Source organism: Phycodurus eques, chromosome 9 (genome assembly GCF_024500275.1).
Source record: "Phycodurus eques isolate BA_2022a chromosome 9, UOR_Pequ_1.1, whole genome shotgun sequence".
Classification (NCBI taxonomy): Eukaryota; Metazoa; Chordata; class Actinopteri; order Syngnathiformes; family Syngnathidae; genus Phycodurus; species Phycodurus eques.
In genome coordinates this window covers 14,168,651-14,183,491 of record NC_084533.1, presented here as the reverse complement: position 1 = coordinate 14,183,491, position 14,841 = coordinate 14,168,651, and the positions used below count along the sequence as shown (strand labels likewise).

The 14,841-nt window shown below is 41.7% G+C and overlaps 2 protein-coding genes across 4 annotated transcripts in view; both read right to left on the bottom strand.

The window, feature by feature from the left end:
- The window catches only part of gabrb2a (gamma-aminobutyric acid type A receptor subunit beta2a), a 48,676-nt gene extending 46,367 nt beyond the window's left edge, over positions 1-2,309 (bottom strand). The window contains exons 1-3 of the mRNA XM_061686588.1: positions 2,061-2,309; positions 1,861-1,961; positions 1,575-1,642 (exon numbers count right to left, since the gene is read on the bottom strand). Coding sequence (XP_061542572.1) covers positions 1,575-1,642; positions 1,861-1,961; positions 2,061-2,134 — 243 coding nt within the window. The 5' untranslated portion in view covers positions 2,135-2,309. The remainder of the gene's footprint in view (positions 1-1,574; positions 1,643-1,860; positions 1,962-2,060) is intronic.
- A 1,130-nt stretch (positions 2,310-3,439) lies between these two features.
- gabra6a (gamma-aminobutyric acid type A receptor subunit alpha6a) lies at positions 3,440-14,553 on the bottom strand. Of its 3 annotated transcripts, XR_009769237.1 has the most exons (11): positions 14,387-14,553; positions 14,188-14,294; positions 13,691-13,758; positions 13,088-13,308; positions 12,925-13,007; positions 12,692-12,835; positions 11,925-12,077; positions 9,994-10,244; positions 7,372-7,619; positions 4,358-5,151; positions 3,440-4,260 (listed from the first exon to the last, which is right to left on the bottom strand). XR_009769237.1 is itself a non-coding variant. In XM_061686589.1 (10 exons), the coding sequence occupies exons 1-10, from the start codon at positions 14,434-14,436 to the stop codon at positions 5,130-5,132; spliced, it is 1,347 nt and encodes a 448-aa protein (XP_061542573.1). In that variant the 5' UTR covers positions 14,437-14,553; the 3' UTR covers positions 3,440-5,129. The 3 variants fall into 3 exon arrangements, 2 of the variants coding, with proteins under 2 accessions (XP_061542573.1, XP_061542574.1); XM_061686589.1 differs by having other exon boundaries at positions 3,440-5,151; XM_061686590.1 differs by lacking the exon at positions 11,925-12,077 and having other exon boundaries at positions 3,440-5,151.
- Between the last annotated feature and the right edge of the window lie 288 nt (positions 14,554-14,841).

The following is a 14,841-nucleotide window of genomic DNA, read 5'->3' as shown; positions in this document are numbered from 1 at the left end:
GACTTCGTCTGACCACCATCTCTTCCCTTCTTTTTCAAGAGGTTATGATGCCCTATGATCTTGCATTCATTGGGAACCCTGTTATTCATGAGGGAGTTAGGGAGGGTGACTGCCCATTGTAAAGAACCTGTCAAAGAACGGGTGGGTTCCTTGGGGAACAGACTTGTCCAAATGAAGAAGTTTGAGTTTGTTCTCCAATGCCCTTTCCACCTGTAACTCTGAAGGTAGTCTTGTCTTGGTATACCACAAAGTCTCAGATCAGACCAGTTGGTGTGGCCACCACCAACTATCACCATCAATTCAGTTGGGTATGGTTTGCCCGGGACATACTGGCACACTGGGAAGTGACCAATAAATGGAACCATTTGCTCATCAATGCACAATGTTCTTGTCCTAGACAAATTCAGACATCCTTGCCTCACTTTGGGTCAAGCGGGGCTTGCTTTCCCACAATAGTTTATTTCTTTTTTCGTCTAAAACATCAAGGTCATTGACGATTTGAATGGAATTTCTTCGGTTGTAAAATGGCCACAATTGGAACTCTGGTGTTTGAGGCCCAAATACATTTGAATGTTTGGATATACTAGACAGTCCATGTAAATAAAATTGCCAAAGAATGTCTTCAGCTCTTAGAAATGGACATTAGTGTTACTCCAGAAAAACAGAACAAAATACAGTAAATAACTACTAATGTCCACTACGGAGGACAGTTTTTAAACTTTTGAATACTGTGCTTAAGTATAGTTAAAATAATTCACGCAATGTTTCAATGTGTTTTTAAGAGACATACAAAATATGCCAACAAAATTTCAAGCCAAAATGTGTTCAATAAACTGTATACTGCACTTAGTTTTCCCGTAAAATGCATTTGCACTGATGGACACCATAAGTAATGGGTGGGACATTGTATTCAAGTCTACAAATGTTCTCTACAGAGGACAAATTTAATCACTGTATTCCGGGGCGGTTTGTGATATGGGCGACATGGGCAGCCGCTGTGGGTGTGCAATTGGATGCCCATACTCCGATTTATACTGCATATATTATATATTAGTGGGCTTGTTGTTACAGTTCTGAAGTATGTATTTGATTTCAGAATTGCACGATGGACTGGATCAAACGTTGCTGCGGGTCACGTGTGGCCCGCGGGCCTTAGGTCCCCCACCCATGCTCTAATACATGCAAACCCTTGAAGTGACGTGGGTGCGTGTCAACAAAATTACACCAGCGGAGCAAGGGAACGTGATGCGCGCACGCTCGAACACGCACGCACGCACGCCCACAGCTCTGAGCGCGCGTAGCCGCGCCAGTGCGTCTGAGTGCGCCACTGACTGTGTGTTCGGAATTCAAATGCAGCCACAAGAGGAGAGCTGCAAAATGCGGGACTGAGACGACTGGAAACGAACATGCAAATCCAGCGTTCAGAAAATAACAACACACCAATAATAATAATAATAATAAACAACGACAGACTGTACTTTATATATCCACATGTAAAAAGAGTGATAATTGGCCCAAATGCCAGCTGCGCCATGCATGCACATTATTTTGTGCAGGGTTGAAGATGCACCTACCATGTTGACTTCGGACACCATGTCTATGCTGGCTATGTCTATGTTCATACCCACGGCCACTGGTGCACCTGCAAAGGCAGGCAGACATTCAGAGGAGGACCAATCTTCTCATATCAATTTCATCTTCGCGACACAACACGCCGATGATCTATTCATTAATGTTATCTTGTCAGCGGCTTCGATCGACTTATTCGTCGCATTTCGTTTGTCTAACCGCATTATGTCAATTAATGCAGATTTTGCGACCCATCATCGCCACCGCGAAGGCTTGTTTTTCGCGTCTTACCTCCAAAATCAGGCCTCAATCGAATGTCGTATCCGTTCAGCAGTCTGTCCACCGTCTCTTTGACCAGAGGCATGTTGCTTGGATCTTTTAGATCCTTAACGCTAAAGGACAAGAGGGGGAAAAAGGTGGTGTCATGACAAAAAATAAAATAAATGAAGCTAATCATAGGATGAAACACTACAGACGTGAAAACAGTTTACCTCTGAGTCCAGACAAAAGTAACCAGAAGCGAAAAAATCAAAATCCCAAAGTGGTTTTTCCTGATCCTCCCCATCTCAACAGTTTTTGAGGCGGTTTCGGGATGCGAGTGGGGAGCGCGGACATCCAACTTGCCGGAGACGGTGCAGAGGAGCCAGTGAGGTGCGCATGCGCACAACCGAGCCGAGATCAAAGCGCGGAGACGGCTGATGGTGCATGAGAAGCTTCCATTGCAGCGGAGGAAGAAAATGCATGACAGGCACAAGTGCACGCGCTTCATCAAGACGCACTATGGGAAACAGGCTCTTTTTTTCTCTCTCTCTTTCTTTTTTTTGTCCCGCACATTGCACAAGCACTTGTAAAATAAAATAAAAAAGGTCCAACACCATGGAGCCTTTACATGCATGGTCAAAAAGAAGTTTATTACCCCCGCCAGGGAGGTTGTGTTTTCATCCATTTGTTAGAGTGCAACTTCCTGACTACACTTTCTTATTTATCAAGCTGGCTTGTTTTCATAGTGTTGGAGTTTTATTAGGAATGGTCAAATGTAGTTTTGGTGAGATTCCAGAATAGGAAAAATCTCACCCATTGTAAAATACTGCGCTTAGATCAAATTTCTATTTACTTTAAAAGGAAGTCACGTTTAAAATCAAATAAATACATCTCAGGAAAATACTTTGCTTTGATCAAATACAAATTTAATTCAAATAAAAAGTAAATTACATTAATGAGCTCACAGTATAACTTGTGCTTAATGAGGATTTGAATACAGTAAATCCCTGTGATTCGCAAGGGAATCGAGACCGAGTCCTGCCCTGCCGTAAATCGTAAATTAATGCGACAAAGTGACAGCCCCCAGTACTCTATGTTTAGAATTGCCTATTAGTTTCAACTGTAAATACACCACAAACCATCATCCCAAAAGACTACTTTCATTTCAAGCTCATCTTACGACATTACTCGTACTAATAAATGGTTCACAAGGATTTGTTTCAGGAAACAAATGCACCATAAATGGGAGGACGCTGACATGTGTGACGCACTTTGCAACTTGTAAAAATAGCAATTAACAAGCAATCACGAGGCCTCTGTTAGCGTTCATATTTTAATAACCACTCAGCAAAGCAAAAACATACTTGTGGCAAAGGCTTTCTCTCTCTCTCTCTCCCTATATATATATATATATATATATATATATACACACACACACACACACATATATACACACATATATATATATATATATATATATATATATATATATATATATATATATATATATATATATATATATATATACACACAAACCCAAATTCCAATGAAGTTGGGATGTTGCATAAAACATGAATAAAAACAGAATACAAGGATTTCCATCCATCCATCCATCCATTTTCTGAGCCGCTTCTCCTCACTAGGGTCGCGGGCGTGCTGGAGCCTATCCCAGCTATCATCGGGCAGGAGGTGGGGTACACCCTGAACGTGTTTTGTAGGTTTTGTAAAGAGGAATGGTCCAAAATTCATCCTGATACACGTCTGATTTGCAATTACAGAAAAGGTTTGCTTGAGGGTGTTGCTGCCAAAAGAGGGTCAATCACCAAGGGTTCACTTACTTTTTCCTCCCTGTCCTGCGAATGTTTACGTTATTTTCAGTAAAACTATGAAACCATATAATTGTTTGTGTTGTATTGTTGTAGTATCAATTTGTTTATCTATGTGGTTTAGAATGAGAGGGGTGGTGGGGGAAGAGTGAGGCTACAGGGAGAAGAGGAGGACTTTAAATACTTGGGGTCAACCGTCCAGAGCAATGGTGAGTGTGGTAAAGAAGTGAAGAAACGGGTCCAAGCAGGTTGGAACGGGTGGAGGAAGGTGTCAGGTGTGTTATGTGACAGAAGAGGCTCTGCTAGTATGAAGGGCAAAGTTTATAAAATAGTGGTGAGGCCAGCCATGATGTACGAAATAGAGACAGTGGCACTGAAGAGACAACAGGAAGCAGAGTTTGGAGGCGGCGGAAATGAAGATGTTGAGGTTCGCTCTCGGAGTGACCAGGTTGGATAAAATTAGAAATGAGCTCATCAGAGGGAGAGCCAAGGTTCGATGTTTTGGAGACAAAGTTAGAGAGAGCAGACTTCGATGGTTTGGACACATCCGCAGGAGAGAGAGTGAGTATATTGGTAGAAGGATGATGAGGATGGAGCTGCCAGGCTAGAGAATGAGAGGAAGACCAAAGAGAAGGTTGATGGATGTCGTGAGGGAAGACATGAGGGCAGTTGGTGTTAGAGAGGATGCGGGAGAAGCTTACATGGAAAAGGATGACAAGGTGTGGCGACCCCTAACGGGACAAGCTCAAAGGAAAAGAAGATGTTGTTTAGATACAGATCAGACCACATTTTATGACCAATTTATGCAGAAATACAAGAAATTCCAAAGACTTCACGTACTTTTTCCTCCCACTGTGCGTGTGTGTGTGTGTGCCCACAGTTGCGAAATGAACCCCACAGCGACATGTGTGGACAAAGGTGGGATGCAAAGCCCACCCCCAGCATGCATTCTCTCAGCTTTGAGCACATTTTGGCGACATAGAGAGGGAAGTGGACTTTGATGTGCTAGCAGTGGGGGCTGTGCCTCTATAGAGGGCAGCCTTCTGAAAGCATTGGTTCACTCTTGCATCACCAGCAGGTGCAGCCATCATAGATGATATCGTCCGCTTTCTTTTTCATGTGTCTTGTGCGGTTCCCGTGGTACCACTCGTTCCGTTGTCAGCTGTCGCTGTCTGGTTTCCGAGGTCGGCGGGCTTGAAAGCGTTCGAGGCCCGTGAAGGGCAGTTCGTCAGCCTACTGATCAGAACACAAGCGGGCCGCGGTCACAGCCTGCGAAATGAATGAATGTGCGGCAGCAGAATAAATGAGTTTCTGATTCATTTCCTCTGTCAGATGAGAGCAGAACAAATGCTGAGAGCTTCAGAGAGCGAGAGAGAGAGAGAGAGAGAGAGAGAGAGAGAGAGAGAGAGAGAGAGGGGAAGGGGGAGGGTGGTCTCTCGCTCTGCACGTGCCCTTTTCCTGGTCCTCTCGCTTTTAGGAGGTTGGATCCACGTCCCTGCAAGACCAGAATAAATACAGCACATTTAGTCCATCTATGTGCACTGAAACACATGTGACTCCTAAGCACCACCTCCTCCAGCAAAGTGATGCAGTGAAAATATGTGATTCAGCTCTTCTCCACGTTCTCGCTCTCAAACAAGCACAAAAATTCTCTGACAGGAACACGAGAAGCATGATGAGCAGATTTGCGCTCCCCAGGCGTTACGTAACACATCTCTCTGCCTCTTTTCTCTTTCTTGGTTGCGTTGGAGAAGTGGCCCACTTATTATGAGTCGTCGTTCAAAGTGAGCGCTGACTTATTTGCCCCTGTGACCAAGTCCCCGTGGAGAAAGAGAGTTTTCATTAAAGCGTTCTGGGTTTTGGCAGCCCTCAGGTAACCCTTGTATAAAAGCGTGATGCATTCACTGGCACGTGCTGCGTTGAAGGCACCGCACAGGCCTGAATGGAACACCGCCTCGTAAAATTTGACACCTTTTTTTTTTTTTCATCTCTTGGGGCTACATCAGTATTACCCATGATAGACATAAAAGTACAGACAGGGAAGATATTGTTTTTACTGAAACACTGCAATATAAGAAAAACGTTATGTGACTATTTTACATTATGTTAGCCTAATAGCATAATTGCAGAAGTCGTTTTTGAACATTTTCAGAAAACAAGAAAGAAACTAAGCAAATTCAAGAAACAAAAAGGGCCTATTGCTTTAATTCTTCAACCTGTGCAGATTACCATGACCCGGATGACTGAGAATCTACACTGACTTAAGGTGAAGCTCTACATCAAAAATATTGTACAAACAGTATAAAAAGATTTATCTGCAATATAGCGGTGGATTACTGTACTTTACTTTTATTTTACAGTGGTTAAATTTACTGATATGAAGGCATGTAAAATCTTACTTTGAACCTACAGTTATAAAGGCTTTACGTTGGCAAAAGTTTGAACCAGTAACGTTACATTAATTCAGATTTCCTTCCATTGTATTCAACATTTTATATTTAGTGTCGTTACTGTTCTTTTTCTATTTGCATAGAAGGCCTCTTGGTATCTGCTAAGCAACAATAGGTCATTCTGCCAACGTTTATATATGACCTTATTCGAGGATACATTTTAAATAAAATGGTAAAATACTGTGAAGTGGAATCTTTAAAGTTAAGCGCCATGAGGTTCTACATTTTGTGGTGTGACAATAATTTTCAGGGAAAAATAAACTTCTGAAGTGACACAAGTAAAACCAAAAAATGCACAGTCGTGGTTGAACGCAGTGCACCGGGCATTTCCCAATTGTTAGAGTTATTTACAGTACTGACCAAATTAGACCACCTGTCATAAAAAAGAGAAGAAACCTTCAAGCATTCTAAAGTGCTTTAATGTCGACCAATGCAGACCAACTGACTTCACCTTTTGTTGTACCCAAATTTGAGCTGGTGTTTTGTCAAAACAACCTCCTTGCCGAACCGCACTGTCGCGCACTTCTGCGCATGCGCAAGCTGAGCTATCGAGTTGGGCTTTTCGTGAAAAAAGCTTACACTGTGTGTTTATCTTTACTCATTCAATTTTTGACAGTTATATTACGCAGTTACACCAAATATAAATATGAATAAAAACTTTGACTTAATAAAGAACTCAAATGAGTGATACATAGGAAAGAGTTGTTTCCGACAGGCGCAGGCGCAATGGCGCTGGACAGATCCGGTCAACATGCGCATGAGGCTTTGGTAGTGCAGTTTGAGAAAGACGCTTGACTCGACAGAACACCAGGTTACTGGACTTTTTTGACAGGTCGGAAATTAATCAAGTATAGCAATCAGCCACAATTTTTTTTTCTGCCCAGGAAAGAAAGTAAATTCATGGGTTAAAAAAAAAAAAAGTTGTTTTCAAAATGATAATTTTAATTCAAGTGTTAAAGTGCCTATACATACTAGTTTATATGTATAACGTAACAAAAAAATAATTCCTGTAATTACCAATGCTGTGATTTCGGACCGCTGTGGCATATCCATTGGATAGTGATCTGTTTAGCACTGTGTATGTCAAACAAAACAACCTCACTCCAGTAATAAGGTCAGCTCAAATGATAGGATTAATTGTCTTGTTTTGAGAAACAATGTAGTAAAATACAAACTTGGTGTGTGATGAAGTTATTTACACGCAGAGTAAAATCTTTGTTGTATGCACTGTATATGAAAAGATGAGTGACTTCTAGTGAGTGTACCTGGCTGTCTCCATGGTGTCCTTGCCCAGGTAGATGTACCAGTAGACAAGGTTGAAGAGGCCAAATGTCAAGGGGAAGAGAATGCGAGCGTACTTGTCGATGGGGCTGGTGCCGGCCAGCTGTGGGATTTGGGGGAAAGCCGAGCCCTGCTGGAGGAATATTGGCACAGGTGGAGCTTCGACTGGTTCACTGGGACACACAGAGTGGTTTCTCCTCTTCAGGCCTTCTTGACTGCTGATGTTGGACTCCTGGAAGGTGAGTAGAAGACGTGAGTGTGGCACTGCAGTGATTATAACACAGTGTTGTCACGTCGTATTGTTTGCTCCCGTGGGAGCTTTCCAATGGCATGCCAATACACTATTAAAAAACACAGCAGGTAATTTGATGAACGCCCATACGAGGCTTGCAGATTATGCCGTGCTGGAATTCTTCTCACACTGAGGCTATTTTTAAAACATCTAACCATGAGCCCCGCGCTTGAGACAGATCCCAAGAGGATGCCATGGTGGCTTACTGTATTAGCATAAAGCATGTACTGTAGCTACAGATCAGAGCTCTACAACAGAAACTATTACTGTTTAATGTGTAGTGTGCCCGGAATGGGAATAATGGAAGAGGTGGATTAATTACTTGGAAATGCATTTGAAAAAAAAAAACGTCTTCACAACTGTAGCTTTGTATTCATCATTAACATTCTTCATCCATCTTCAAGCAGCATAGTGGAGAAAAATGACCACATTTACCACAGACTAATGCAAATGTATAAAATAAGCTCAGGCTTTGCATCTTTTAGGAAGTTGCTATAGTACACCAGCACAATCTAAAGCTACATTTATGATATGTTCCCAGCGGCCACAGCTGCCCCGTTTTAGGCCACTGTGGTCAAAACAGGACGGTTGGGCAAACTCATCAGGTCGTGATTGCTGTGGATGCCCTGCAAGATTTGTAAACTATAAAAACAAAATTGCCGCAGTAGTTGCGGAGCAGATGAGAAACGTAGTTGGACGTAATAGAACAGTGTTGAGTGCGTTTGAGTGTTCAACAGCAAAAGAGAAGAATATTCATGTTAATACAAAAAGTACTTTAAAAGCATAAACTAGGTTTTGTCAGAATTTTTAATCCCAGGGGTAAGTTTGATTAAGTCTGCATGTGGAAATTGATGTCTCTCTGTATCTGTCGGTCAATAAATTTAGTAACTTTCCATTTCTTCATGATGGTTTAATAACAGCTCATACAATATTGCCCCCCGGGGCCACCAACAATGGTCACAAATACTGCCTAAACCTTGTTTACACCATATATATGAACAAACAGGTAGATATGACACACTCCTTTTAACCTGTGTGCCTACAGCGATGCTAAGCTAGGAGGGTCAAAGTCGTCAGCGCACTCCATATGTGTGGATGGGAAAAAACTAAACTGAAAGAGCAAGGATGCTGGCAAATTGTGCTGCATATGGTTGCAAACAACACCGTACAATTACAACAAGGGAAGAGGGAATAACCTTTCACAGGTACAAAACATTTTTTTTCCCCCATATATTCTGTATTGATAGGACAGACTTTGGCAGTGACAAAAAAGGTAAGCCTTGTGAAAATTGGCTGAGAATTGAGAAAGTTACAACATAATTTCAATGTCCATGGTGAATTTGATGGGAACGTCGGCCCTGCCGACATGGCCACCACATAAGCACGTCGGTTAGCCACGGCAATCACAGCCTGACACGTTTGCCCATCCCGAGCTGTTGCTGGCTGGTAGCTAGTTGGAGCCCCCGAGAGATGATTGGTATTGGTCCATATGTACAAAACCAATTTCAATGAAGTTGGGACGTTGTGTTAAACATAAATAAAAACGGAATACAATGATTTGAAAATCATGTTCAACCTATATTTAATTGAATACACTACAAAGACAAGCTATTTAATGTTCAAATTGATAAACTTGAGTGTTTTTAGCAAATAATCCTTAACTTAGAATTTCATGGCTTCAACACGTTCCAAAAAAGCTGGGACCGGTGGCAAAAAAGACTGAGAAAGTTAAGGAATGCTCATCAAACACCTGTTTGGAACATCCCACAGGTGAACAGGCTTATTGGGAACAGTTGGCTGCCATGATTGGGTATAAAAGGAGCTTCCCTGAATTGCTCAGTCATTCACAAGCAAAGATGGGGCGAGGTTCACCTCTTTGTGAACAAGTGCGTGAGAAAATAGTCGAACAGTTTAAGGACAATGTTCTCAACGTACAATTGCAAGGAATTTAGGGATTTCATCATCTACGGTCCATAATATCATCAAAAGGTTCAGAGAATTTGTAGAAATCACTGCATGTAAGCGGCAAGGCCGAAAACCAACATTGAATGTGAATGCCCCTTACTAGAAGGCTTCTTGTCAAACCGCAAGCAGCAGTTTAAAAAAAATGCACCACCATTGTATTGCTTACCTATCACCGCCGTGTTGTTTTAGATAGATTGTTTTTCATTCATTTTGTAAGTAAATTATTTAGTAAAAGATATATTTGCTTATCCATCATTCGGGTCTGTGTTTTTGGGGGGCTCTATAGTCTTTTTTGATAAAGCAGTGTTGATCTAAGCATAAATCGTATTCATAGTGATTCTGTCCTTACCGAAACTGGGTCGTCATCGTCACTCGCGGTAGCCAAAACCTCTAGCTTATCTTGTCGAGCTTTTGTCTTCTTCAGGCGGTTGGCCTGCAGCGTGGCAAGGTAGTTGACTGCTGCAAACTCGACGAGTGCTGAAGCCACGAAGGCGAAACACACGGCGATGAACCAATCCATGGCTGTGGCGTAGGCCACTTTGGGGAGCGACTGACGGGCGCTGATGCTCAAGGTAGTCATTGTTAGCACTGTGGTGATGCCTGGGGGAAAAAAAGCATTACAAAGTTTATATGCTGTTAATGTCGCGTTCTCTCTCTCTCGCTTTCTCTCTCACACACATACATGCACAAACACACACACACCTGTTAACATGTTTTTATGACACGTAAAAATGAAATCACTGTTCCCACGAAATAAATGTTTAAATAAAGCATAAGCAGACATGACAAATGCCTTTGCATTATTGTTATGGTTTCTCATATATTATACAGTATTATTATTCCCATTTGCATTCCTCTCTCTTTTTTTTTCTTATTTTTTTTTTTTTTTGTCTCCAACAGGCATAGCAATCCAGCCATCCATTTTCTATACCGCTTATCCTTATCAGGGTCGCAGGTGAGCTGGAGCCTATTCCAGATGACATCAGGTGCAGTACACCCTGGACTGGTCGCAGAGCACATATAGACAAACAACCAACAACCATGTTCACACTGAAGAAAAGATGGAGTGACCAGAGGAAACTCACAGTAGCGCACAGAAAGGCAGAGCACAGTGCTGTCTGATAGTTGTAGCAATAATATTGTATAAGTACAGCTGTCAATAATCCGCACAAGAAAATAGTGTAGTATCTGCAATATGTTTACTATATACTACTTAAATAAGAGAACTGTTACACTGAAAAAAAGCAACCTATAGAATTTACCCAATTAATTTAGGGTAACAATTTGAAGCCACTTTAATAGGGTAAATTTAAACCACATATTTTGGGTGAAGAATACCTTACTTCAACAGCTATAAAATACTTACAAAACTTGGATAAGGTACCATCCATTTGGGATTACATTTCAACCACAGGGGCCATCATTCGGACGATTCTTCGGACGATATTTGAGGTACAAGCGCTGTTTGGTGGCAGTGAACTCAACTCACTTCTCAACAAGGAGAGGCACCATGCGTTTTAATATCACTCCCAGTTGAATTTCACTGACAAACTAAATATAAAACTAAGAGAATTACACATTTAAAAACATAACTTTGTCTTAAAGTACGCTAGTTTAATGCTAACATATAATAGGAAACACCATCGATTTATACATCTATGCGGCTGTATTATAACGCTTTAAGCGGATAGTTAGACAAGCAAGCAACACATATAGGCAGAATGTATAACAATACTCACAGTTACAGGCATATATTCTTTATCCTCTACGAAAAATGATTAACATTACAGCACCTCACTGAGTCACTTACGGTAGATGTGAAACTCTTCTTCATTTGTGTCTGCATGACTATATTATACTGCCCCCGGTGGGCAAGTCATGCAGACCAGAAGTTGTTATTCCTATATGTTTTTAAAAAATTTAAATACAGTGTTATTTTCCTCATCAAAACATATTTTAAAAAAATGTGTGGGCAGGATGGAACAGATTAATTGCATTTCTATTTATTTCAAATGGGAACGATGATTTGAGGTACAAGTGTTTTGAATTATGAGCATGGCCACGAGACAAATAAACTAGTATATCAAGACTTGACACTTTTTTTCTCTATTGAATAATACAATTAATTGGTCACATTATTTATGTTTTAAGTATAAATATGAATTATCATGGTCATATTTTTAAATGGTATTTTAACAAGGGGTCGTTGAATTGCTAATCAGATATGCACACATGGATGCGTGCTAACTGCATTTTAAATTCACAGTAATTGGGACATACCGGCGACTGTACGTGCAGGGACAGACTCCTTATTGATCCAGAAAGAGACTTGCGACAGCACGACAACCATGATAAGTGGAATGTATGTCTGAATGAGGTAGTATCCCAGCTTCCTCTGGAGGTGGAAATGGACCACCTGCACAGAGTACTGACCTGCAATATAAACAGCGTGTGTGAGGAGAGAAGCCCTGGGGGACAAAGCAGGGCGAGCGCACAATCAATGCCCTTGCCTGCCCTTGAAACAAAATAGCTGCTGGGAACGGAGCATAGAGTAGAGCTGTACAGAAACTGTACCGCAAAAGTTAGAGAGTGGATAGAGTGTGGGGGGTGGCCTCCAGTGTCATTATGCGCCAAGTCGCTCAGTCTAAACACATGCTTGCTTTCACAGAGGAAAAATAAGCTGCACACACACACGCACACAGATTCTCCTTCTGCTTGATGAATGGCTATCACTGCTCTATTCGTCAGCCTTTTCCTCGTCTTTTCAGGATTCTGCTGGGTTCACAGCAGGGGAACGTTTCTTCATCTGGTGAAAAGACAAAACGCTCACACGCCGCCATCTTTCCTCTCTGTCCGCGTATGGCTTTAAACAATGTACTGTACCTCTTTCAGTGAAGGCACACTATTAGGCCCGATCACTCACGTCTTGGAGAGGCACCGAATTAATTGGACAGCTCTCAAACCAATCGCATGCTTTTCACTTGTGGACGACAACCGTGAAGGCAGACATACTGTATCTACTTGTGTGTGTTTGTGTGTGTGTGCACCTGTGCTTGACTTGAAAATCTCATTCGACAGTATCTGCCCCACCAGATCGTACTGCAAAAGGCTCATGGACTCTTTGGGACAGTCGACAGACTTTATCGGCCCCTTCCTCCAAGTGAAAACGATTTCCCTGCTGGTATAGGCATCTGAAAAGTGAAGTTTAAAAGAAATGTTGGTAACATTTGTGAATATTCCTTCATTGCTTTTGTTTATCATAATCGTCCGTGTTACCCACAGCTTCCAAACCTGAGAGGACAAGCATGGCCATCCATGGGGAAGTCCATAAGATTCATTGGACACGCTGTACTTATTGTCAGTCTAACAACAACAGGATGAAGAGAAATCATTTCTGCATTGTCAAAAATAAATGATTCATAAAATAATAAATATATAATTACCTCATTGTGTAAAGGACAGTCCCATTTTGCATAATACGGAAAAGCTTGTTAGGTGTGGTCATGTTGTGGGAAATTGACTTTTTGGAGTTTCGGAAGAAGGTGTCCGGGGTCCAGATCTTGTCAACCATGAGGTTGTTCAGACGCAGGATTTCAATTGGACCCACAAATTTCAGCCGCTCATCAACCCACATTTGTCGAAAGAACATGTCTGTGGTGTATTCCTAAAATGGGAATAAAAGCAGCAAATGAAAACCTCCCCATCATATCGCACTTTGCATTCATCCTCTCGCTGCAGTTTCCTGGCATGCATAACAACACAGAAAAGGTCATTTCAACTTTCTCCGCTTGCAGAAACAAGACGATGCAAAGACAGTTGCTTGTCACTCAGCAGATAATCATTAATCAGTCCATTAAGCCATCCCTCACTGACATGTTGTCATATTGATTCAGAAGCCATCAGTAATGGCGTTATAGAGCTGGTCAAACAGATTAGAGCTCATTAGATGTGCTAATGGCAGGATGCCCATAAAGCAGACAGTCACTGGTCACTGTGTGTCTCATACTGTCAACGCGACTCTTTGCATTGCAGAATAAATATCGTACCATCTCAACATCTGACACAGGTCCAAAACTTGTGACAAAGATGTCTGTTTTCACCTCAGTAACGCCACCTGCAACAAAAACCAAGATGCACTTTCAAACAAAATGCAAGACAATCCTCTGGTATATAATTCATCTTTCTCCCCCATAGAATTTGTCCTCATTAGGGTTTTGGGGGAGCTGGGGCCTATCACAGGTGACTTTGGGTAAGAGGCAGGCTACACCCTGGACTCAGGGGTCGAAAGACAGTTGCGAGTACAACAACCATTTACACTCACATTCACACCTATGGACACTCGAGAGTCATCATTGAATCTAACATGCGTGTTTTTTCCAATTTCCACACAGAAAGGCCGGAACCCAGATTCGAACCCCCAGCCTCATAGCTGTAAGGCATGCTAACCACTATTCCACCGTGCTGCCCCTGGCATATATTGATTGTAAACATACAGGTGTAAGGCATTGTGTACAATTTTCCTGTCAATCCTGGGCAGAACTACCTCCAGATCCAGGTCGTAGTCTATTGTCATAACCATCCAAAAGTCGATCCAGAATGCGAGTGATGTTATCTGAGTAAATCTTCTCATTTGAACTCACATTGGCTAGACTTTAAAGAGAAAAAGAACACACTCAAACAAAACATAACAATGTTAAAATGAATCGTTCTGTGGCAAATGTAGGACTACACTGAGGACCTACCTTATCCCACAGATACAGGCAATAATACAATTCACGAAAAAGATGGCCATTTCTCGAGGAAATTGTTTCTAAATGCTGCAGAAACTCCCTTTGCATTTGATCATAGATAACGTTTTAAAAACTATAAAGTGAGGGGGAAGGGGGACAGTTCTTATTGGTGCGGTAACCTGTCCCTGTGCATAAAGGCAGTCCAAGGGACATCAGGGAAGGACGAGTAATCCAATTAACAGATTATTAAATCCTCTCCTATTTTAGACAAACTCTATATTTTGTTGGATTTTACCATGAATAAATCCCCATGTTGCTGAGATAAATGCTACACAGAGAATGATCCAGTTGGTTTATTTATTATTTTTAAGTGTTTAAAAAGCTTAAAAACAAAAACTCGGACACATAACCGTACATTTTGTTTTTAATAGACACTAGATGGCACTGTAACACCACACACGACCGGA

Coding starts and splice junctions, on each gene's coding strand:
- gabra6a (XM_061686589.1), bottom strand. CDS start 14,436: ATGGCCATCTTTTTCGTGAATTGTATTATTGCCTGTATCTGTGGGATA. Junction 14,295..14,386: donor GCCTGTATCTGTGGGATAAG/GTAGGTCCTCAG, acceptor TTCTCTTTAAAG/TCTAGCCAATGTGAGTTCAA. Junction 5,152..7,371: donor GACACCATGGAGACAGCCAG/GTACACTCACTA, acceptor CTGGTCTTGCAG/GGACGTGGATCCAACCTCCT.